Source organism: Pelmatolapia mariae, linkage group LG4 (assembly GCF_036321145.2).
Source record: "Pelmatolapia mariae isolate MD_Pm_ZW linkage group LG4, Pm_UMD_F_2, whole genome shotgun sequence".
NCBI classification, from domain to species: Eukaryota; Metazoa; Chordata; class Actinopteri; order Cichliformes; family Cichlidae; genus Pelmatolapia; species Pelmatolapia mariae.
This window is the reverse complement of record NC_086230.1, coordinates 5,694,499-5,719,367: the sequence shown is the minus strand read 5'-3', so window position 1 is coordinate 5,719,367 and position 24,869 is coordinate 5,694,499. Positions and strand designations below refer to the sequence as shown.

At 42.0% G+C, this 24,869-nt stretch overlaps 3 protein-coding genes across 3 annotated transcripts; all 3 read left to right on the top strand.

Annotated features, from left to right (window-relative positions):
* Window positions 1-1,796: 1,796 nt before the first annotated feature.
* Window positions 1,797-4,864, top strand: rpain (RPA interacting protein). The gene is made up of 7 exons (XM_063470452.1): window positions 1,797-1,962; window positions 2,062-2,253; window positions 2,756-2,828; window positions 2,908-3,019; window positions 3,289-3,352; window positions 4,480-4,620; window positions 4,733-4,864. The coding sequence occupies exons 1-7, from the start codon at window positions 1,891-1,893 to the stop codon at window positions 4,760-4,762; spliced, it is 684 nt and encodes a 227-aa protein (XP_063326522.1). The 5' UTR covers window positions 1,797-1,890; the 3' UTR covers window positions 4,763-4,864.
* A 1,144-nt stretch (window positions 4,865-6,008) lies between these two features.
* On the top strand, window positions 6,009-17,298 carry LOC134625864 (26S proteasome non-ATPase regulatory subunit 11A). The gene is made up of 13 exons (XM_063471177.1): window positions 6,009-6,139; window positions 6,851-6,952; window positions 8,990-9,186; window positions 9,647-9,704; window positions 9,912-10,106; window positions 10,196-10,340; window positions 10,457-10,517; window positions 11,458-11,520; window positions 11,666-11,791; window positions 11,914-11,949; window positions 12,069-12,120; window positions 13,905-14,048; window positions 15,993-17,298. Exons 1-12 carry the CDS (start codon window positions 6,049-6,051, stop codon window positions 14,045-14,047), a joined length of 1,269 nt encoding a protein of 422 aa, XP_063327247.1. The 5' UTR covers window positions 6,009-6,048; the 3' UTR covers window position 14,048; window positions 15,993-17,298.
* Window positions 17,299-19,100: 1,802 nt separating this feature from the next.
* Window positions 19,101-24,605, top strand: LOC134625865 (homeobox protein Dlx3b-like). The gene is made up of 3 exons (XM_063471178.1): window positions 19,101-19,452; window positions 21,866-22,050; window positions 24,159-24,605. The coding sequence occupies exons 1-3, from the start codon at window positions 19,101-19,103 to the stop codon at window positions 24,603-24,605; spliced, it is 984 nt and encodes a 327-aa protein (XP_063327248.1).
* The last annotated feature ends 264 nt before the right edge of the window (window positions 24,606-24,869 follow it).

Below are 24,869 nucleotides of genomic sequence, written 5' to 3'. Positions count from 1 at the left end.
TGAAAGTCAGTGTAAAATCAGCCTGTACAGCTGCTTTCCAACAGCAGTAACACTTTTTCATCCATGATCCAGACTCCATAAAAAGGCAGTGAGCTGGAAAATGGATTTATCTGAATGGCTCTCTTCCCAAATACAGCTCTACCCACGGGCAACGGAGGCCACTGAGTGGGACACGAGGAGGGACTTTTGTAAAGCTTCTTAAAGAGGAAGCTTTATCTAAATTCTGCAAAGAATAAGATACACAGTGAAGCACAGCTGATGGGTGACTGTATGAATATATGACAAATAAATCAATATTCAGATTTATGGATCAGATGCTTAATGATTTTCAATATTCTTAAAGGTACAATAAAGCACAGTGGGGATACAGTATTGATCAGCAATCAGTGCTTTGCTGTTGAGCTTATGCTTTGTGGCATGATGCATTCAGGATGCCGAAACAAAGCAGTATTCAGGCCCACCTCTTGCAGCATCGTATCAACTCTCCCTGGTCCTTTGTCCTGTGTCTTGTGGTATAACCCTCAGCTTATTCCACTGTAGAAGTAGTGTAAGGTTACAACTTACAATTGTCTTTAATTACAGTTTGTTCAGTGAACAAAACTTTTTTTAATTACCAAACTGTTGCCAGATACATTTCTGCATCCTGGTTGGTTCCCAGTTGGCCTAGCCACATCTTTTTTTCCTTTCCTGTGGCCCCGTAGTTAATCTGGCAATGAGCAGAAGTAATTTTAGGATTTAAATGAGTGTAGGAGACTGAGGATGACACACAGTCAGCTGTAATGAACAGCTAACTGTGTGTCAACAGTGTGTCAACAGCTGAATAAACAGATCAGGAAAGCTTTTCAAAATTTTAACATTTGATTATTTTGCTTTGTTGAATTAGAAATATTTATATTTAACTTATTATTGTTATTATTATTTATTATTTCAGGTGTAATTCATTAATTTTGTTTATGGTATAGTATCTTAAAGGGTCAAGGCACCCCTCCAGTAAAACCTCTCAAATATCGTCAGTAAAAACATTTCTTTATATTCGTTTTTTGGTGTTTTCTCTCATAAAATCTATTCCATAAATGGTGGTTTGGACACAGTTTAGAAATCTTTAAAGCAAGGGTGTCAAACATAAGCCCTGGGTGCCATAATTGTCCCGGCAAAAGCTCCATTCTGGCCCTGCTGCGTTGGAAAACATGAAGGAGGAAAAATTACATTTTTGGACTTTTAACTGTTTAAGTTTTACGGCTTTATTTATTTATTCATTTTTTTACTAATGTTACACCAAAGTAATCAGGTAATAGATAAAAAAAATTACATGAAAGAGGAAAGTTCCTGTTTTTTCACTTTTTCACAGTGACTTAAAAAAAACAACTTTCAGTTTTAGAGGCGAGTCACTGAGCTACACCTTCCAGAAGTTTTTCTAAAATTTGACACATTTATTTCCGTATAGTTTCTTTATCATGTAGAAACATTGAGATGTTCTGTAGAAATTATACTTCTTATTATTTTAATGTATCTCAGGGCTTAGATATGCAATTAAACCTCTTTATGCTGACAGAAGATTAAAATGGGATTTGTGTGGTCCATGACGTAAAATGAGTTTGACATCCTCCTTTCATGAATTTTAATACACTCGTGTCTAATCTTATTGCTTACCCATTATTTCAATTCTTTAAAGCTGACAGGACTTTTATTTTATTTATTTTATTATTTATTTATCTATTGTTTTAGTATTTAGTCAAAAACTACATAACCCGTCATGCAATCCGGGTCAGTACATGTCAACTTCCGGGTGGCGGGGCGTAAAGCCGGAATGTTTTGATTTTGAAGTCTTCTCCAACTTTAGCCGGTTGTTTCAAAGAGCAATTGTAAACGGACAGCCTCCACAGACTGTTGATGGACGCTCTGCACAGGCACCGCTCACTTTATAAAGGAACGACTCCGCCATGGAAAGAAACATATCGCAAGGTATTGCAAGGTGTCGGGGAGCTAGTTAGCTAGCATGTTGCTAACTTTTTCAGGCTATGACTCTAACACTGCAGTGCGTTATTTTCTTGTGCTTTTAAGCGCTGTGTAGACAGGCTAAAAAACAGTCGGGCCAGGCTGCTGGAGAAATACCGGCAGATGGGAGAGAGCCAGCAGTGTAGCAGCTCCGGGGCCTCCATCATCGTCCAGGAGGTGATGGAGGAGGAGTGGAGCGCGCTGCAGTCCGAGGACCAGAGACTGCCCTCACTGTGGGGACCTGCGGGCATGGCAGAGGTCTGTCTCTCCCAGCATATCCTCATTTCAGTTCAGTTCAGTTCAGTTCAGTTCATTTTTATTTCAAACATGTGCCTTCACAATCATTTCCAAATATCATTTCATTATTTGTTTGAAAAGGAGTAGGCAGAAGTAATTACTTATTTGTCCCTACCCCCTCAAGTTTTACCTCTCATTCTTTTAATTTTCTTTTAGTCTTAAATTAAACAAACAACATATGAAACAAAAGTACAGCAAAACAAAACAAAACATACATAAATAAAAAAAAAGAAATTAGCAAGCCCCACCACAGTATATTTCTTATTAGGAATGTCTTCTGTGTTTGGATTTCGTTAGTTGGTCATTTTTAGCTGTTAATTTAGATAAAAATCTGTATAATGTGAAAACTACTTTGGCGTTCACACTGTGCTGCATCTAAAGGCTTGATTACAATCACTGATAGCAGATCAGAGCTTAGTTGGTGTAATCTGAACGAGAACTGGTCTGACACTTTTCCTTACAGATGTTGGGTGTTATGAGGGAGTACGATGAACTGGCGGTGCTTGAGGAAATCCAACAGGAGCTCATGTCTGAAGGTAACACAGGTATTTTCAGTGGAGATCCAGCCTGTGTGATCCTGTTGATTCTGAGCCTCTGTGTTTCTCTGTGCTGCAGAGATGTCCATTATTGAAGAGTATGAGAAGAACCAGCTGTTTGAGCAGCAGTACATTTCATCTGTCGTGGAAGGAATGGATGAGATGGGTATTATTTGCCCCATATGTCACACGTGAGTTAAATCAATCGCTTTAAACACGTGACAGCAACAATTGGTTGTTTCTCATTTTGCGATTTCTAACTGGGATTTAAAGCGGTCGACTTGCCTTAAAATGTTTTCTGTCAGAGCGGTCGCACGCACACTTTCTTCTTTGTCACAAATAGAATCTGAAGGCCATTACACACCAAGTGTGTCATGAAACACTGACATGAAATTCAGAATTTTTGGCATGCGATCTTGACAGTCTTGCTTCAACCTGAGCTTGCTTCTTAATCTTACAGGAACAACTTGAACATCAACAGCTTCTTTATCTCCTGCCCCTGTGGAGTTTATATCAACACTAAGGTTTGTCTGCTGAACTCTAATCTATTAAAAAAAAACCTCATTATGAAGGCTTCACTAACTTTAGAAATCATAGTTGGTTGGCACTCTGTTATTGTCCATGATAGCCTTATTTCTATCAGTTTGCATCGTAAATTCAGTCTTTGTTCTCCTCCTTAATAATTTGATACAGTTTTGTAGACCTGTGTGTTCTTCACCTATCCCAGCAGCCGTCTGTCCCGAGTTTAGAATTTGGCTAAAATGTCCCAAAAGTGACAACCTGCTCCTCTCTGTGTGTACGGGCACACAGAGCTGTGTCAGCTTGATTGCCTTAGTGAGGAGATTCCTTCACAGTGTATTCCCTAGCCTGTTAATCCTAACCACAACAATTATGGTTGCATGAAAAAGAACAGGCCATTATAAAAATAAGCTTTTAAAATTATCTAAATACAACTACAGAACCTTGCAAAAGCACCTTTAGCTGCAATAACCTGAAGCCATCATTTCCTGTATTACCACCAGCCTCTCACATCATTGTGAAAGAATTTTGCTCTTTTAAGTTTCTACCACAACATTTCAGTATTTTTTCTTCTTCTGAGCCCTTCTGTTGTTGCTGCTGTTCTTGGATCATTGTCCTGTTGCATGATCCAGTTTCAGCCCAGCTGTAGCTGTCGGACTGATGTCCTCACATTTGACTCTTTGGTATACAGATGTGTGACTCTGTTACTGCAAGGCGCCCAAATCATGACCCCTCCTCCACTGTGCTTCACAGCTGTTATGAGGTGTGGGTTTCCTCCGAAAGGGGTGCTGTGCTTTATGGCCAAACATCTCCACTTGTAGTATTAAAAGGACATTGTTCTTTTGGTTTTCCTTGTAGTTCCTTCATATGCAGCCTTCCAGACCTAAGCTGAGCTGCTGTGTTCTTTTTAGAGACTCGGCAAACCTGCTGAGGACCAGATGTTTTATTTGAAAACTTAGAACTTTCTTATTAGAATGACTGTATGGTCCTTTAAAGTGTCTTTTCAAGGAAACGCATCTTGATTTGAATAAAATAAAAATAGTGTATGTGGCTAAAATATGCTGAAAGCCTGTAAAGGTAAAGGGAGAGGAGAGAAAGTGGAAAAATGATGAAATGTCTGCATTGTCCTTAGAAGCAGAGCATCACTCCTGATGTCCTGCAGCATCTTCTGGAGTCCAGGGTGTCGGAGCACATGGAAGACTGTCTCCACAACCCGGTGTTCTCTGTAGCTCCTAACATAGAAGGCTCTCCCAACCTCATGATAAGCTGCAAGGTATGGTGCCCGTTCATCCACACAGCTCGCACGTCAAGTGTCATTAACGTCTCAGAGTTTGAGGTGCTGTCAGTCTAAAACATCCAGATGTTCTCGTTTGCTCTGACTTCAGGTTTGTGACTACCTGTCCATCGTCCTGTGAATGCAGACGGCTGTCATGAGTGACTCCACTCGTGAGATTTGATTTTGAGTTTTTTGTGCTCTTTGTATATTTTATTAAATAAAGACAATTTTGTATATTTAACAGATGATGACGTTTCTTTTCTTTACTTTTCAGCGTTCTAGCTCGGTAGAGTCGAGCTCTGATTTTCTCACTTTATCTCAGTCCTGATGGAAAAAAAAAAATCAAGAATAAAACAAAAAATATACACAATATATACAATTTAGATAGATTTCAGAAAAGAATTTAAATGAATATAACAGTTTACATTGTTACGCTTGTCTGAGTTTACACAGCATATCATAAATGGCAAAGCTGTCACTGCTAAACTTCACCAAAAACTAGGAGCAAAACAGAAACAGTGTTGGTTTTCTAAACAATAATCGTGCTTGAGTTTTAAATATTTTTTTTTCTTTCATGCTTGTAGAACAAAATGACTGTGTTTAAATCAGAAGTTAGTCAAACTGGTCTCTGCATATACAGCTACCATTGGAAAAACCCATAAACTATTCTAATGGTCAAATCACGTCTTTATTGATATACTCAGATGGCAAAACTCACCGTTAAGGGTAAAGCGGAGGCTGTTAAATGTTGTCTTTATGGGGAAAAAGTTCATATTTGCACCTTTACTGTATGTAAAGGATGTAGCTACAAATCGTCTTACTCACTGGTTTGCAAAGTCCCTTTGTAAAACCTGAGCTGTGTAGTTTTTTGTGTAAATGATTGCACTGCACAGTACCATCATTTAGAACATATAAACCATGTTGTGTTCAGTTTGAGTTAAAACTGAAAATTGAGCCCATCAGCAAAGTGTTTATTGAGGACACTACTCTACTGTAACACGTGATGTGTTTTTTGCACAAGAGAAAGGGGTTTAAAGCCCCTTCACATTGGTTTGAGAACTGGAATATGTGACCATCTTTAATATACAGTCTTTCCCTTGCTGCGTTAAAACCCCATTCCTCAGCATTTTTTAAAAACTTGTCACAGAAATGGCCTCATTGAGGCTCTGCAGCCCCAGTCATTAACGCTCTGCATTAATGACTGGAGGAAACATGTATGTTAAAAATTGTTCAAACATAATTAACAAATGAGACAGTTAATGTTGTGCATTGCTGTTAGAGCTTAATATGCCGTGAAACTTTTCCAAGCGCCGTTTCCCAGCGTAGTACTGGGCGCGACCTGTAGAGGGAGACATTGTTCCGACCCTGTGAACGACCTGACCGGAAAACCACCAGCAAAGTGGAGCGGAGGCAGGCAGAGGAAAGATGGCAGCCGCGGCAGTGGCTGAGTTTCAGAGAGCACAGTCTCTTCTTGGAACAGACCGGAATGCCTCTATTGATATCTTACATTCAATAGGTAAATATATTCCGCAAAACGTGGCGCTAGAGAGAACGTTATTTTACGAGTAGACACAGAGCCTTTTACTTTGCTCCATCAGTCCTGGAGCAGCTCAGTTAGCCAGGCTTGCTCTTTGCTCGCTAGGTAGCGGCTAAGCTAACGCGAGCTAGCTAGCTCAGTGCTGCCCGTGCCTTTTTGCCGACTGCTTTGCACAGTGAGTCAGCAGCAGCGGGCTAGCCGGCTAGCAATATACCGGCTAGCTTATCAGACAAGCTAATGTTAGCTACCCCGCTCATTCATTTGACAGTGACTTGGGTGACAGCTGGCTAGTTAATGTTAGCTAGCAGCCAGTGTTGTTAGCAGCTATCCCTTGTCTGGTCAGATGACAGGCCGACAAAGAAACTTAAGTGAAAATGAGTTTGTTGCCTAATATCACCGTCTTAATCATAACGCATGTCAGTGCGGGGTTGTGATTCTTTCTGTCGTTTGTAAAGGTTTAGCGGTTTAGTCGCCAATGCCGTTTATTGTTTCACTGTGACAGCTCCGGTATTTCGCAGCTTCTGGAGCCTCTTGGCTGCTCGCCATCCACCTCATTCCGCTCATGATAGCTATATCTTGTAGCGTTAAGAGACGGAAGTGGTAATGAGACATCTGCATTTTCACTGTTTGTATATCGCGGTGATTCACGTTAACACGGATCAGATGACATCATCATTATGTGTGTTGTAGTGAAGCGGGACATCCAGGACAGCGATGAGGAGGCGGTGCGTGTCAAAGAACAGAGCATCCTGGAGCTGGGGGGGCTGCTGGCGAAGACGGGACAGGCCGCAGGTAAACACAACGCAGTGTCCTGATTTTTAACACGCTGTTTATGATTTGTTTACATACGCTGTGAATGTTGAGCAGCTAGACCAATAGGAAACCTGTTTTAACCAACTCTTGTTTGGGCGTCTTGATGAAACCTGTGAGCAAACTCCTGAAAAACCTGAGTCACATGAAATATTAGGGCTATGGTCCCTGCTAGATCAAGTACGATTGTTGTGTGTCCTAGGAGTTTGTTCTGGTCTAGGGGTTTGGTTGAATCATCAGGTTTGCTAAGAAAGGTTCATAAGTGAGTGAATGAAGTGAACCAGAAGTTAGGAAAGGTGTTTCATTGTTTCCTTCATTACCCCCTTTAGTTATGGATTCACTGGACCACTGAAAGGCAAAGAGACTGGATGAAAAATTTTTGCCCTCTCAGTGTGAGCAGGACTGGAATGACCAACATGTTTACAGGCTTCCAGGCTGACATGTGCAGATGCCAGATCTCTGGACATAATGGTGTCACACAGTTCACAGCTAGGTTTAATAAAACTTGCCGTTCAGGGAAGCAAATAGGCAACACTACTGAAGCTTGATTTAGGCTTCTGCGGGAAAAATTGGGTTCCAGTTTTAGTGTAAGCTGTGACGTAGATCTGATGCAGAAGTATAATATATAAGTGACGAAGATGATCGTGTCAATGAGTTCTGTCGCTTCCTAGTGTACTGACAGGCCTGTGTCTTGAACACCCACAGCTGAATTCTGAACCTTAGTGAAATCAGCTTGCTATGAAATTGTTTGGTATTGTATTAAATATGATGGTGGTGGGCTCTGTAGTGTAAATGTTTACATATTCATCTAACACATGAAAGGTCCTGGGTTCGAGACCAGGAGGAGTTATAAATACCTGCGAGGGTTGTGTCAGGAAGTGGGAAGAAAATCACGTCAAGGATGTAGATCCACCTGCTGCGGACGCAGCAACTGAAAGAAACTTCATTTGAAATGATAAAAGTGAAATTTTGCCATGTTTTAGGGTGATCATTAATTAACTGACTGCTGAGATAATGAAAGCCTTTATAAGAAAAAAGTTCATGTGGATAATGGTAGCAGAAAAGAGATTACGTGAGCAGCATTTCTTAATACAGCTGTTTGATTTGACTGCTAATGAAGTGGTATTTTTCAGTTTCCTTGTTTGTGTAACCAGAATAAAACACTGACTATGATAATATGGGCAACGAAACTGTGCTTTTTGTAGTTCGACATTGGGACAAAGTAGTTTGAACACTTCAGACCCACAACATCAAAATTCCCTGTTCCTTTTGTAAGATCAGGTAGATTCTGTGAGGCTTTCTTTGCCTAAAGCCTTCAAGGAGAACCTAAAATCTCCTTCACATCTGTCCTTAACTCCATGACGTTTTCACAATGAGGTCAACATAAGGTGACTGATTTTTGCCATGAAATCTGCCATGAGTGATCCTGGCAAATGAAAGGAAACGCGCCAGGAGCTAGTAGAGAAGTGAGCCAGTAGAGGTGGGCTGCAGAGGCTTTGCAGGGTGCTCATTCTGCAAAGTCCTAAACCAACTGGGCCTAACAGGAGTGGCTAGGAAGAGCGCCTTCTGGTCTGTATGTGAAGCCACAGAGAAGGACACAAGGTGGCTGTGGATAAAGAGGACTGATCCATGGGTGGCTGCTCCTGGGATGCAGGATGGGGTCTGATCAACCTTTGCTGGGTCGCCTGTGTGTACGTGTCCGATGTTGAAAGACCTGAAAGACCCGACTGCTGACAACTGCTGAGGACTTTAAAGGATCGAGTTTGTGTTTTTATTGGCAGCAGTGAATGACACAGGCCATTCTTTTAAGTTGTCGGTTGAGTCCAAAGACAGAAAACATTGAGGTTCGTGACTTACAGATGAATCATAAGACATGTGGCTTTATTGAAATCTAAAAGTAACAGACTTAGTGTTTTCCTCCATTACTGAGAAAACAGTTTGAAGTTGTCTTTTTCTGAAATTGCAGTTTATTTTTATTTGCCCAGATAAATAATTTTTTTCTATTTATCCTCTTCTCAGAGCTCGGGGGGCTGCTAAAATATGTCCGGCCCTTCCTCAACTCCATCTCCAAGGCCAAGGCAGCCCGGCTGGTCCGCTCCCTGCTGGACCTGTTCCTGGACATGGAGGCTGCCACGGGTCAGGAGGTAGAGCTCTGCCTTGAATGCATAGAGTGGGCCAAGGCTGAGAAGAGGACCTTCCTCAGACAGGCGCTAGAGGTGAGATGTGCTGCTGTTATGCCTCAACTGCACTGATCACTTTGATCAGTGGCCGGGTCTTTACCTTTCACGTTTATTTGGGCGAGCAGTAACGCTCTGTGAACAGGCGGATGTGTTTAGTTCCCTTTTTTATTGGAGTCTAGTCTTTTCTTGTGGGAAAGAAAAGGTGAGAAGGAAAAACTCCCTTTTAACAGGAAGAAGACCAGGATCAGGATTGAAAGACACCCAGAGAGTAATAATAATAACTTAATTTGTACAGCACTTTTTTTTTTTTTACCCATGTGAACCTAATAATAACATATAGCAGAGCTACAAACTAAATCTCAATAATCTGGATTGTGAGCAGCAAAGGAACCCAGCTCATCACCCTTTACATACCCCAGGATGTTCTTATCAGCAGGAATTAACAGTTTATCAGGTTTACATTCAGGGGGAGAAATAACCTCTCTTCTCTCCTCAGGCTCGACTCATCTCACTGTACTTCGACACAAAGTGCTACCAGGAGGCTCTGCAGCTTGGTGGGTGAAAATCTCCTCACATTTCAGTTTTTAATTTGCCTGACAAGACAAACCTTGTGTCTACAACTTACAGAAAACATATAAGTGTACTATAAAACAATTTTTTAAAATAGTTTTAGTCCTTATTTAAGGACTCCAGGTTTTCCACCTGTCTGAAGAAGAATCTCACGCTGAGATCTGACTCTACTGCATGTCTTCTTTCTCCAGGCTCCCAGTTGCTGCAGGAGCTCAAGAAGATGGACGATAAGGCCCTGCTAGTGGAGGTTCAGCTGCTGGAGAGTAAGACGTACCACGCCCTCAGTAACCTGCCCAAGGCCCGCGCAGCCCTCACGTCTGCTAGGACAACCGCCAATGCCATCTACTGCCCACCCAAACTACAAGCAGCTTTAGACATGCAGTCAGGTACGCTTCGTAAAAGCAAGAAACAAATCAAAATGTGCGTCTGTGCAGCGTTGCCAGCTTGACATTTGTGTGTGCTCACGTGTTTCCAGGGATCATTCACGCAGCGGAGGAGAAAGACTGGAAGACTGCTTACTCCTACTTCTACGAGGCCTTCGAGGGCTACGACTCCATCGACAGCCCCCGAGCCATCACAGCCCTCAAATACATGCTGCTCTGCAAAATCATGCTCAATGCGTAAGTGCTCTACATCACTGGGGCCTTTAGAGGTTAATACAGCTACTGGAAATACAAAACTCTGTTTCCAAAGGAGTCGCCATGCTGTGTCTGACATATCTGCTTCTCTGCCTCAGGCCAGAAGATGTCCAGGCCCTCATTAGCGGCAAGCTAGCTCTGCGGTATGCCGGCAGACAGGTATCACTCTTTGTTTCAACTTTTTATTTTACTTAAAAACTTTAAAAATACAATAGACTTTGCCTGGAACTATTATTTCTATCCTAGCCAGACTTCAAAAAGGGTGTGGAGCTTTGGATTGCTCTGTGCATGGTCCTGTAATCCAGATAAAGATGGACTTAAGTGATGGGCTAGCATTGCTTAAGTCTGCTTTTGAATTACTTTCTTTTGGAGCCAGAAGTGACCCAGTTAACCGTGTTTGTGGTTGTAGCACAAACACATACCTACTCATTAGTGCCAAGTAAGGACTGTGTAGAATACTAGAAAGGCACTCACCAAAACTGAAGCACAGACTCTTTGAACAGGCTCTTCCACACAGCACGCCAAATTATTTAGAATGGATCACAGTATTAAAAATGCTCCAACAGGCCTCAACACAACAAAATGCTGGAGAGGTGCAGTTCAGTGACTCCTTTTAGTGGAGGCGAAGCCAAGCAGACAGGTGTCTGCTACAGCTGCCTGAGTGAGCACAGCTGTAGGTCAGAGTGGGAGCACCCCTAACTTTGAGCCTCTTTAAAAACCAGGCTGTAAATAAGCCTGGTATTTGTAGCATCCACATGTTGCTGCTTAATCTCACCCCAGCTGAACGCCTGTTGGAGGTTTTGGACCGATGCGTTAGCACAACAGCAAATGAGGGAATGTGTTTTGGAAGCATGACGTTCCATCCCTCCAGTAGAGTTACAGAGACGTGATCCTCTCTTTGCACCATGACCTGCATAATATGCTGTGTGAGAATGGGCAGCCGTGGCAACAGTAACCATTTTCCCCAAATGGACAGCTTTCTGCAGCATTTACTGTATATTTGTGAACACTTGGTTGTTTTGTGTCCAGTATCTGTCAGTAAAAGCAGTTCAGTCATATTGACTCTGCTGTTATCCATCCCTCTCTTTCTGTCCCACAGACAGACTCGCTGAAATGTGTGGCACAAGCCAGCAAGAACCGGTCGCTGGCAGACTTTGAAAAGGTGAGTGTATGTAGAGTTTGATGACTTTTTTCTTGACATTGTGGTTAGTAGACTGGTTTGTGTGGGTTACATTTTCAGTTGTAATAATATTTAAACCCCCTCCTGTCATTTGTGATGAAAAATGCCCTCTACTTCCCCTCCCCAGGCACTAACAGAGTACAAAGCAGAGCTGCGGGATGATCCCATCATCAGCACCCACCTGACCAAGCTGTATGATAACCTGCTGGAGCAGAACCTCATCAGGGTCATCGAGCCATTCTCCAGGGTCCAGGTAATCCTCTCCAGTCACTTCTGACAGATATGAACATGGCTCATATAGAATAACCAGCTACCTGTGTAGTTCGCTGATTACTGCTTAGTGTTTATAAGCACTCGTATTCTCTTCTCTGACAGATAGCACACATTTCCTCCCTCATCAAACTCTCTAAGGTAAGGTTTTGTGCTTGCTGGTTAGTATTTCATTTTCATTATGCACCAGTTGCCTGCTTTAAGTATTTCCAAAAGGTTTATATTGTGATAGCTGCACTCATGCTGTGTCTGTCTTGCAGGGAGACGTGGAGAGGAAATTATCACAAATGATCTTGGATTCGAAGTTTCATGGTACGTGTGAGCGTTTTTTGTCAATGAATACTTGGGTTGTGTACATGATATGGATGGTGTAATGTGTTAGGAATGAAAGGATGCCAGGTAGTGTGATGGAAATAAAAACGATCAACCTACACAGGGCTGAATTCAAAGACACACAAGTAAAAAAATGATGCAGTGGGCTGGTCCATTTTGCCAAAATTTCACAATAGCAGCTCAGAATGGTACTGTAGATGATGGATGATGTCCAGCAGAATCTCCTCCCAGATCTGGACCAGGGCATCACTGAGCTCCTGGACAGTCTGAGATGTAACCAGAACATAATGTCCCAGAGGTGTTCTGTTGGATTTAAGTCAGGCCAGGATGGAGGCCAGTCAGTGGTATCAATTCCTTTATCTGTCAGGAACTTCCTGCATCCTCTCACCATATAAGGCTGGGCATTGTCGTGCACCAAAAATAACCCAGGACCAGAATGGGAGTAGGGTCTTATACTGGGTCCAAGGATTTCATCCTAATGCATAATAGCAGTCGGGGTGTCTGTAGAACTCTGTGTGTCCCTCCATGGATATGCCTCCCCAGACCATCACTGACCCACTAAACTGGTCATGCTGAACGATGTTACAGACGGCATACGTCTCCACGGCTACTCCAGACCTTTTAACGTCTGTCACAGGTGTTCAGGGTAAACCTGCTCTCACCTGTGAAAAATACAGATTGCCATTGTCAGACCTTCCAATTCTGCTGTTCTACAGCAAATGCAAGTCGGGGTCCAGGGTGTCGGGCAGTGAGCACAGGGAAAACTAGAGGATATCGGGCCCTCAGGTCACCCTGACGAAGTCTGTTTCTGATTGTTTGGTCACACAAATTCACACCTGTGGCTGCTGGAGTTCACTTTGAAGCTCTGGCAGTGCTCATCCTGTTCCTGCTTGCACAAAGGAGCAGATATTGATCCTGCTGATGTGTTGAGGATCTTCTACGTCCCCGTCCAGCTCTCCTAGAGTAACTGTCTGTGTCCTGCAGCCTCCACAGTCTCATGTTCTTGAGACTGTCCTGGGAGACACAGCAAACCTTCTGACAATGACACACATCCTATTGATGTACCATCCTGGAGTAGTTGGACTACCTGTGCACCCTCTGTAGGGTTCAGGTATCGCCTCATGCTACCAGTGGTGACGGTCACCCTAGCCAAATGCAAAACTAGTGAAAGATGAGGAAGGAAAAAATGTCAGTGTCTTCCAGCTGTAAAACCAGTCCTGTTTTGAACGTTGTCTCATTGTTGCTGTTAATCAGCTGAAACTCTGCTACTTCACTGACCACATCAATGTCCCACAAGTTTAACTGACTTGATGCTACAAGTGTTCTTTCATTCTTGAGCGAGGTATATAAAGTGGATATCTGATACACTAAGTTTTCTTTGCTTAAGCAAAGCCCTTGGGACAATATTTAAGCTACAGGTAAAGTAGCTAAATAACTCCACATTTTTGCATATGTTTAAAAAATATATAACAACTAAAGGAGTTTTACGAAAGTTTAACAAGAAGCCCACAAATATTCCGATCAGCTGACGGCTGTCTATTTATGTTCTACTTTTTTCCCCCCAAGTGTCAAACATTAATTATCCCTGATCGAAGGTCTTTTTTTAAAAATAGAATTTAATTGTGCAGTATGGTTTATAATGTTCACTCCACAGTCCCAGTCCTGATGCAGGTCTTCTATACATGACTGTGTACGAGTGTTTTCCTGTTTAAATAATGATGTTTTGTGGCTCTTTCCTGCTTTCACTCCTTCCTACTCCACAGGTATTTTGGACCAAGGTGAAGGCGTCCTGATTGTGTTTGATGAGCCGGTGGTGGATAAGACGTACGAGGCGGCACTAGAGACCATTCAGAACATGAGCAAAGTGGTGGACTCTCTCTACAACAAAGCCAAGAAGCTTACATAAGGTGAGTCTGATTGAGATCATTCACATGCACTGTAGAAAGATGCTTTTACTTCATTCCAGCAGTCTTGAGCAGTGATGAAGTAACTACACAATAAAGTGAGTTACTCTCCAAAGTATGAATTTTATTTTAATTTCTAAATATTTTGAATCCATGAATCAGTAAAATGTGTGTCTGGCTCTGCAGATCTTACAGGAGGCCAAGAACAATCTTGTAAAAATGAAACCTCAGAGCTTATTTGTTTTTATTAAGCGGTGACCTGACCTGTTTACTGTAAAGTATAGAAAACCTCCGTCAGCCTGTTTGTTACTGAATTAAAGATCAGAACCAGGTGTTCAGTTTGATGCCGCTGCCGTCTCTTTCTGTCACATAACTCGTGTTCACCTGCCAACTGTGAGTCTGGGTGTGGTGTTTGCCTTCAGCGTGATCATTATTGACTCACAGCGAGTTGAACGTCCTGTAGTTAGCGGTTTAGTGTGAGTGTTTACTGCTTCACCTCCATCTCATCGCTGTAAACTGAGCCTCTTCGGAGTTTTGGACTGATGGACGACTACATGAGATTTAAAGGTTTTAAAATGTGTTTTGACAGGTAAGATTGGGAATCGTTTGAGTGAATAGTTCTCCAGGATTGAATGATTTAATCAATTATTCTGGTAGCTGATGAAAATTGATTGAATAATTAATTAATGTTTTGCGGGTTTTTCCACCAGTATTGACTGATATGTGACGCGGCAGGAGAAAACACGGCTAAAGTCAAATATTTTTTGATGATTTCCTTTTTTTATGTTTCCTAAAATTACAAAAACTTTAAAATTAACAAAAAAACAGGTTTCATTTATGCCTTTCAAAACACTTTGACCATGAAGATGTCAAAATAGTCCATTCTTTGAGTTATTGTAGTTTAGTAATAATACAAACACGTAAATACACACTTATAGAACGATTGTAAATTTTTAAACTTGTCATTAAAAACAGCTGAAAAAGCAAAAGTCACCAGTGTCACTAACTGCAGATTTATGCTTCAGCAGAAAATCTATACCTCAAGCACCTTGAGACAACTGTTGTTGTGATTTGGTGCTATATAAATAAAGTTTTGTTTCATTGTGAAAACACATCACAGCGATGCAGACTACAACTATTGTTGTGTTGATTCCTCGTGTGTATTACCGGCTACTTTTTCACTGCAGTTTTTTAATTTATCACGGAGAGAATAAAAATCTCTGTCTCGGTATGAAGAATAATGATCCTAGCACTGATAAAGAATAACAAATGTCAGCAAATTCCTGGGGGGAGATATATGAAGAAGGTACACGGTGGTGTGGTTGCGCTGAGCCAGGGTTTCCTCCTCATGGCGTACAAGTTTGCTGAACAAGGACCTGGGTTACAAACGTGCTTTGTTTATTTGCAGTTTATTCATCAGAAGCTGTTCAAATGATATTTTTCAGACATATTTTTGAGAGATTTTTTGCACACAATGAAGTTAAGATTACAAAATATTTGAAGGTCTGCTTGTTCTTGATTGTGTTTTTTGTGTGTGTTTGTGCAGCCAGGATTCTGGTTCTGTATCTTTAGCTGAGTTTTTGTGTACTGGCTCACATGTGTGTGACAGGTTGAGCACAACTCCTGCTGTAACAGGTCCAGAGGTTTTATAAATGACTTTATCATTGGCACAATAATATGTACATGACAGGTTAAAAAGCGTGTGTACGTCCTCAATCCTTGGAGGTAGCTGTCTGATCCCTCCATCACCCGATGTGCCCAATCCAATGTTCAAACAAACGTAGCACAGAAAAAAGAAGAGCGTTTTCTGTCTGCTCTGTAAATCAGAAGCAGCTAGCCTGGTCCCGAGTGTGGTGTGTCCTGCCTGTAAGGCAAACATAAACTAACCTCATCCTGGTGTCTGTTGATCATTTTTTCTGTCTTGTTTCTCTTTATGGTTCTCCTCAGAGTGACACCATCTGTCCTCCTGTCTGGAGTGACGTGGGCCAGTCTGACCTCCGTCGATTGCTTCACTTCAACCCGGGAGGGACGAGGGGAGAAGGATGAGGAGATCACAAAACACTCAACAACCCAGCAAGCAAAACAACCAGCTGCCCCACTGAAGATGACCCAACAGAACAGCAAACTGACAGGGTGGACTGCCCGCTCCTCCTGGTCCTCCCTCAGCCCTCTGCTCTCCCGCCCCTCCTGTCACTGTCTCTTCCTTCCAATGTAATTGGGGTTGATCAGACACAAAGTGCTTCTCCCTATGGACAAATCCAGGCACTGCGCCTTTCTTCTTTTCTCCCACCACTGATTTTTACTGTATGTAAAATTGGATGAGCCTCTTTTCCTTTTTATTATTGTTTAGTTTTTATTTTGGTTCCTGTTTCTCTCTGCGCTGGCCATCAGGGAATCTTGTAAAATACCAGTAAAGAATACATATACAGCACTTATACATAAATGTATTATAAACAGACACACACGCGCACACACACACACACAAATGTTTGATCTGTTCTCAGAGTGTAAAAAAGGGTGAAGGTGGGTTGGTTGGTTGGTAGATCTGAATTCTACCTGCTCTGTTTAATTTTCCAGCCGGCCCTGAAACCGAACATTTGAATTTTATCTGTTGTTGTGAAAAATGGACCCCGTGTTGTCCACAGGACATCAAATCAGCCCTTCTTTCCTTCCCACAACTTTTGCCACCCTCTCCCTTTAACGTTTTCACCCTAAGTGTGCTCACTCGCTCACTCACAAGGCATTCTGGGATTTGTGGACCATACAGGGAATTGCTCTTCTGTCCACTCGGGACCATGCCATAGGAAAAGGGGAGAACAGTCATCACACCATGCTGGGGTCTCCAATACCCCCTCCTCTTTCCTCCCCTCTGCACTCCCACCTCCTGTTTGTATATAACATTGCCAAGCGCCTCTGTTCATCCCAGGCCTGATGATGTATTCACACTGTTCCCCTTTTTTTATAATCCATAAGAACAGAGTATACCTTGCCACTGAGAGCTCGGTCAGTCACATGAAGAGCTTTTGAGGTTTAAGATGTGACTTGATGGTGAACTCTGTGTTCTGAGATATGATGAGTCGGTTGTGCAGAAAAGGGCAGTCTTTGCTGAAGAAAATAAAGCTGTACATTTCTGGGAACTTAATTTTGCAAGGACTCAAAGGTTTACCATATATGACATAGAGAAAGAAAAATGCTAATAAAAAAGTCAAACCTGCAAGCGGTGTGCTTTTACAACACTGGGAATAATCAGCCATTCACTCTTTATTGTTCCAGCAACTTGGTAGTATGTTGAAAATGACATTTAACTTGTTTACTTGCCTGTAGTAAACTAACTGTCAACCAATGATATTGATAAGAACACAGTTGTTCAGTTAATTATAAGGCGAGTCTGCTGAGCATCTTCTGGGTGAGCCATGTAAAAGCTAGCATGTGAAGAAGGCTATACAATCAAAGGCAGTGGTTACAAAAATTGCTTTTACTAAGACTAATAATTAGCTACCAAACTGAAATGAAATGGATGAAAAGTATTTCTAAAATGATTACGTTGGTAAAGGATAATGATGAATAACTTGGTAAAAATGACGTTTCTTGCAACAAAGGACTTTTTGCTAAAGCAGTGTTTAAATGTATTCTAATAAAGAAATGTATAATTAGCTAAAGGTAGCTGATACATTAATAGCAATGAATATGGAAATGGATACAGTAGCTACAATTCAGGTTGAATGTGTTTATGAGCAGTTAGAGAAAAGTCGATGCAAGCTCAAGTATATTTCTGTTACTAAGAAAACCAGTAAATGGTTAAAATGTGTTCTTTAAAGCAAAGAATGGTTAACCAAGAAACATATATACGAATAGATACAGTAACAGTTTCAGGTTGGCAAACATGCATTCTAAAGGCGATAGTTAGCTAAAAGTAAAGACTAACTTGCTAACATAGTTAGCTAAAAAGAAACAAGTATGTAGTTTACATGTGTTCCTAAAAGAGGGAGCTTCTCAGTTAAAAGTGTTAAACTTGTGAACAAATCCTGCGATTATTGGTTAGAGGTAAGAACAGTTCTATTACATCAGGCCGGCTGTCCGACTGGTTAATGAAAGCGTTTTCATTAAAAACCCCTGTAGTCTCAACAGCGACGCCTGGTGGTGAGATTGTGTTATTAGATCAAAGAGCCTGTGAGGGAGATGGAAATTTGTGTATGCAAAAAGCCAAATTAGTATTGAGTCTTTAACAAACTCCCTCTGTTACTGCAAACTATAGCACTTTGTACTGTTTCACTTCAAACTGAGGTACTGCAAGGAAGCTTTACCCATTATCCTCCTGTATTGTCTCTCGGGAATGTCACATGCACTCAAAATTTATAGTAGGTTTGTTGCTGGCCGTTTCTCTCCCCCCCATCCCAGGCAGAGCAGAAGCCCGGGGGCCCACATTGACACATGTAAAAGAAGAAAACGACAAGCCTTGATTAACTGTAAATAACTCCCAGCGTGTTCTTAAACAGCACCTGGCTCTATTTGCATTTAAATGGGAGGCAGCACTATTACGTTAATGCGTTAACACTCCTTATCGCAACACCATTACGCATAGTTTGGTTAGTAGCTACATATTTTATCTGCTCTGCTCACGGTCCTCTATGCTAACTTGAATATATTTCGAGGTAGATAAAATAAGGACTTTTGAGTAAGTCCTGCCAGCTGTTTACGCGCTCTGGTGAAGGCCCTAGGAGAGGCTTACTGGAGGTTTATGTGGGGAAAAGAAGGGAGCCAGACAGGCGACAGCGCTGTCTTGGCCTCAGGGCAGAGGCAGGGAACGAGCAGGCGAGCCAATGAGAAGGAGACATCCACTCCTCTCTGTCCTGCTCGGCTTGGCTCAGTTCGGCGCGCCCTGTAATTAGGAGCTCTAGTTGGGTTGGGCGCCGCCACGGTGGACAGCCTGGCTGCTGCGTCAAGGGAGTTTGGGAACGCAAGCTTCAGACTGTGTGAGGAGTTTCTAAACAGTGCTGCTTCGGAGCTCAGAGCAAACCCGATCTGAGACGACAACAGCGAGATAAACGCCTGAAAATGAACGGGCAGTCCTCACCTGTCTTCGAGGAGAAGAAGCCCTCCATCCCCGTGGCCGGCGGTTCCATCTCGGCTTCCAAGGATTCCCCGACCATGCCGGAGTCCTCCTCCACAGATATGGGCTTCTATAGCGGCCAGAGCGCGCTCCACGGCTCGCAGGATTTCTACCCGGCACAGCAGCCGTACTCCGCTCAGCACATGAACCCGTACGCATACCACCACTACAGCCTGAACGGAATGGGTCCCGGCGGTGCCTACCCCGTTGGGAAGGCAGAGTACCCTTACCCCCATGCAGCGTACAGGGAGCACGGAGCATTCAACAGAGAGGTTCAGCCAAGTCTGCAGGACAGCGGTAAGTTCACCCGTAACGGAAAGTTTTAAAAAAATATGAGCATAAATGAGAGAAAAAAAAAATAAATATCCAAACGCCTCCTCTGTGATAAGCACTGTTGCTTAAGCTGCTCTCCATCTTTGTCAAAGCCACACTGACCACCTGAGGCTGATGTATGGCAAGAGCTCATGTCTAGCCACATGAACCCAATAATTGCGCATGAGTTTTACGCACGAGAAAAAAAAGGAAGTTATTTTTGTTTTTCATTTTTCCACTGCGTCCAACTCTCCACACATCACATTTCATATTTGGAAGCATTCAACGGATTCTCAAATAACTTTCTATTGTTCATCACGAGAAAATGATTAGACAGGAGCAAAATCCCACACACAATGGTGCTGGGCTCAGGGGAGAGGCGCTGGCTATCACTTTGTTGAGAAATAACCTTGTAACGTGTCTGTGTAAAGAAAGAAAGAAGACTCACAAAGATATTATGAAGAGTAGCTGTTCTTCAACTCTAAAAGTAATTTTTTCTACAAAGTAAAAAAAACAAAACAAAACAACCATGTTCATATGCAGCTGATGGAGTGCTACAGTTTGTGTTACCTTGTTTTAAAAGTCCCAAACGCTTTAAAAAAGGAAAGACAAGTCTATAAAAATCTAAGCTTTAACGTCAATAAACATATCAATGAGAAGCTTGTCTGGGATATCATAAACAATTAAGGCATCAGTGTAGTTTCTATGAAGCAGGATGACGTGTTGGGTATATATTCCTCGAAGAAACGGGGATCATCACCGGTGAGCTTCAGTCACTGCGAGCAGAGCCTCGGTGCAAAACGCTCCTGTTTATCATCACTGCTTTGAACCTGATTCAGATCGTATTTTGATAGGGAAATGGCGAGCTGGCCGAAGGCCTTTGGATGGGAGCCACGTTCCAGCTCTAATCAGTGACTTTTCAACCTCACCGGTATCAGCAGCGAACGACTCATTTGTTAACACGCAACCGGTTCACGGTGGGCTCAACGTGCTGATCCCGTGTCGGTATTACAGCACAGCAACGTCAACATTTTCAACAACAACCATAAAGCGGGTTCTCTGTAACTTCCCTTTGAGTGCAAAACAAACAAACAAAAAAGATTTCTCTTTGGGCTCCTTTTTAGAGCTTGGAAGGTGTGCCGGCGCAAACTACAGGGAAAAAACAAGCTTGACAGACTGGTGTACTGTTTTTGGCATTCCAGTTGGGAGTTCACTCCTGGAAACGGCCCCGGGGGACTTTGGCCCACAGCCACGTACATCAGGTGTCACGACTTGTCAGTCAGCCTTGGCCTTTGAATCATTCAACGTGCATGGTTCCTTATCACGCAAAGCCTGTCGCCACGCCCAGAAAAATAAATAAATAAACAAAGGTGCAAATATGTAAACCCTATCATACGTAACCGAACGATTAATGAATTTGAACACAGCCCAGAAATGTAGACCTTTTTTTAAAGTATAAACTGGTTCTTTAAATACATTTTATTCTCTTTTATAAATCCTTTAAATTCTCTTTCAAAAGTACTGAGTCTAGCACATGACTTTTTAAACGACCACAGTGTGTGGGTTTAATATAGAATATAAAAGTTTAGTATAAAATAACTCCCACTTTGGCTACAAAGCCTGCAAGAAAAACACTGGAGTGGAATGTAATGAGTCTCTTTTGGAACTCGTACACATGAAAAGCAATTTCAAAATGATGTTTTTAAGCCTATTATAATTAAAATAGCTTGTAAAAAAACCCTGTCAATATAGACTGCTTTGTAAATAATTGCCTTTCAGATTAAGGCATGCATGCAGTACTTTACTATTGTTAAAAAGCTGCTTTATTCAATGCACCTGTACAAATCACACACACTGATGATGCAATGGGGATTCATTTAGCATTCATTATTACTACTCACTTGTCGAACACTGCAGACCGGAGGAGCCGAAGATCAATTCGCTGACTTTCTTATTACTAAATAACTCACACTATGTCCTGGGCCTGAAGCGCCCAATGTGTTCTTCAAATACAAACAACGAGGGGTTGTATATTTAAAGAAAGACCCCAAAAAAAGGATACAAGAATAACAACAGGACAAATGAGCGGCGTTGTATACAGTCAGGCCTCCAGGCTACATGAAAAGCACCTATAAATCTCTGTCTCCCTCCCCAGCTGTGGGAGACACTCAGACCAAAATTATAAGCTCAGAGTGCTGGCGGAATTTCTTTGAAATTTCGGGGTTTGCAGTGGCTCTGGCTATTTTTGTGCTAAAACTTCTCTGCACCAACTGCCCTGTAGTAAAACAATGCAAGTTTAGTTCATTGTATGAGAAACGTAGGTGTGAAAAGGTAATACGTCAGTTAAAATATTGCAGTATTTTTACTTCTTTTTTTTTTCCCCTCGCCGCCACTGCAGTGAAAGAAGAACCAGACGTGGAAGTTAGGTTGGTCAACGGGAAGCCCAAGAAGGTACGCAAGCCCCGGACCATCTACTCCAGCTACCAGCTGGCAGTTCTGCAGAGGAGATTCCAGACAGCCCAGTATCTGGCCCTGCCAGAGCGGGCCGAGCTGGCTGCACAGCTGGGCCTCACACAGACGCAGGTGAGACTTTATGGGTGATAACTTTGCAGTTCAGGCATGACTTGCAGAATTTAAAAGCATCGGATGTACGGGCCGAAGTGGAAGCACTGAAAGGATGTGAAGTGTCCTGTGAAATGGATGCGCTGATAGTATTTCACATTCAAATTTGGCTTCCTAAGGTCATTTTATATGTAAGCCAGGAGCTAAAATGAAAAGGCCCTAAAGCAGTGGAACTATCAGAGACGTGAGAGATGAAAGCAGCTGAATGGACAGTGACGCTGGCTTTTTAGCAGCGATGTCAGCTGAATGCAAAGATTCACAGCTTTTAATGTGGAGATGCAGAAGCAGCACAGAAAGCTGAGGTGTTTGAGGTGTACTCTAAAGTTTCAGAGGTTTCAAAACTTGAAGATAAAGATGCTACAATATATAAAATTTACAAAAAACTGAACTGGAATCACCCCGAAATAAAATGTGAAATGTATGAAAAATCACGCTTTAAAACCCCCCAGATCAAAATAGAGGAGAACACAAATACACTACACTGAACGTCTGACCTCGACTGTAGGCAGCGCTGCGAGTTGTTGCAGTGTGTCAGTCTGGTTTTTGCTGTCGTAATCTCCGTGCCCTGATGATTTACTACCAGACGAATTATCTGTGCTTGAGTGATAAAAGACAAAACTTGAGGTGTGGGTTGTTTTATCATAGCTGTTGTAAATCATTGCACTGCGTCATGCTCGGGTAACATTCCCAAGCTTTAAGCAAACACAGACATGAGCACAGTCCCCTTCAGCTTGAAAAAGCATAAAATATGATTTGAAGCATTCACTGACAAATAAAAGAATAATAGGGTTAATAATAGGGTAAATAAGTCCACATAAAACAAGAATTAATATGCCTCATTCTTTTTTAAAACCTTATTTATTTAAAATTAGCTGTATCAAGGTTTATTTGGTAACAGCTGTTTAATAGGTGCGTTTTAGAAATGACTTTGAGATGAGATTAAGGCAATGATACAGACATTTAAGTAAGCCAGTGAGTTTTCAAAAATTTATATAAATCTGTATTTCTTTAAAATATTGGCTAATGAAATATGACAAATATTATAATAGACTTGGAATACTTTTTCTTGGCCACATAATGGATATAACTCAGTTTTTGCCTCCTCTGCAGCTAAATGCTACATAGCGTTTACTAGCTAGTTGCTAAACTTGTCTGTAAGTCATTTAATTAAGACAAGTTGCATGAAATTAGATTATTTAAGCTTTTTACTGCATGTTTTGGCTAGAAAGCCTGAGAAAACTCACATTTATGCAGAGAAATTCTACTTGATTAGCAAAACAGTGCTAAAAAGAAGGAAGAAAATAGGTACATTAAAAACTGACAGTAAGCTACCCAGGTGCTGGCTTTAGCTATAGAGTTAGCATAGAAAGTTGAAGGAAGAAGTTTATCTTCAAACTCTCCCCATTCTGCTTGTGGCTTAGATTAACACTATAATGTACCCATATCTCTAACTAATCTTACCAGTCAATTATGCGTAATATAGGCGGCTGGTTTTGAAAAATATGAATAGAAATTTCTCACGTGAGTTTTCCAGTAGTCACGTGGAAACCGGTCATGGAGGAACAATGTGTATTCCACAACTAGTTGGAGAGTGGTTAATGGAGGCTGGTGGCTGTCACAAGGTGCATGCACTTAAAACCACCTTGTGATTGCCTTGGTCATGAGCAGATTGCCACAGTCGCCTGTAGTTCTTGTGGAAGATGCCAACTTGTCTGCAAACACTCACTGCTAGTCGATCGGAAATAAAAGTTGAGGCAAACTTCAATAGCTCTGTTTCTGTCGTAGTTATTTTGATGCTTTTTAAAAAGCATAAAATAGATGATTTTGCATGTGAAGGCAAAAATATACGAAATTCTAAGATGGAAAAAATCCAAACCAAGGCGACACCTTTATGGTATCAATCCTAGTGAAATTCCAAACAAGAAGCCAAATAAGGATATTTTACTATTTCAGACTTTATAGTTACAAACTATGCTCAAACTATATAGTTACAATATGTCACACACAAGTGGCCAAAAACCAAATCCTAATATTTAAGTTGCTTCAGCATTTTATCTTCTTCCTCTCAGGTCAAAATCTGGTTCCAGAACCGTCGCTCCAAGTTTAAGAAGCTCTACAAGAACGGAGAGTTTCCACTCGGTGATATTCCTCTTGAACACAGTCCGGACGCCAGCGACTCCATGGCCTGCAACTCTCCTCCATCCCCAGCTGTGTGGGAAAACAACAACAGTAGCAATGGTAACAATAACAGCAGCAACCACAGCAGCGGGAGCGGCAACAACCCAAACGTCAGCAACGGTAGCGTCAAAAATAGTGCAATGCTGGATCCTACCAGTAGGGGGCAGGTTCCCTATCAGCCTCCGGTGGATTCTTCACCCGCCTATATGGGGGAGTACACACACCAGAACTGGTACCAACAGCAGGGTGCACACTTAGGTCTCTCACAGTCAGGCCAAGTGCACCACGCACCACCAACTGCTCCGTCGGCCACACAGAGTATGGGAGCCGTCTACTGATGTAGAAAAATGGACAACATTTCGACTGGAGTCCAGGGCTTCACCTGGGGCTTCTTTTTTTTTTTTTTTGGAAGATTCTGAGCTGTGCTGTGTGCAGAAACACCTGACAGTGATCATCAAATCCGAGTCATAACTGTAAAAACCCGAAACACATGTTGTCACACAGGCTGCAAATGTGGATTGAAAACAAGTGTCGGCCTCATTTACCCTCCACCGCTCACAAGGTGAACTCACAACACTGTGGGAGACCGGGGTAATTCAAAT

Bases quoted from the DNA above. Each gene is read 5' to 3' on its own strand.
- rpain (XM_063470452.1), top strand. From the start codon at position 1,891: ATGGACGCTCTGCACAGGCACCGCTCACTTTATAAAGGAACGACTCCG. The intron at 1,963-2,061 runs GTATTGCAAGGT...TGTGCTTTTAAG, and splicing joins GGAAAGAAACATATCGCAAG to CGCTGTGTAGACAGGCTAAA. The intron at 2,254-2,755 runs GTCTGTCTCTCC...TTTTCCTTACAG, and splicing joins GACCTGCGGGCATGGCAGAG to ATGTTGGGTGTTATGAGGGA.
- LOC134625864 (XM_063471177.1), top strand. From the start codon at position 6,049: ATGGCAGCCGCGGCAGTGGCTGAGTTTCAGAGAGCACAGTCTCTTCTT. The intron at 6,140-6,850 runs GTAAATATATTC...TGTGTGTTGTAG, and splicing joins TGATATCTTACATTCAATAG to TGAAGCGGGACATCCAGGAC. The intron at 12,121-13,904 runs GTACGTGTGAGC...CCTACTCCACAG, and splicing joins CTTGGATTCGAAGTTTCATG to GTATTTTGGACCAAGGTGAA.
- LOC134625865 (XM_063471178.1), top strand. From the start codon at position 19,101: ATGAACGGGCAGTCCTCACCTGTCTTCGAGGAGAAGAAGCCCTCCATC. The intron at 19,453-21,865 runs GTAAGTTCACCC...CCGCCACTGCAG, and splicing joins GCCAAGTCTGCAGGACAGCG to TGAAAGAAGAACCAGACGTG. The intron at 22,051-24,158 runs GTGAGACTTTAT...TCTTCCTCTCAG, and splicing joins TGGGCCTCACACAGACGCAG to GTCAAAATCTGGTTCCAGAA.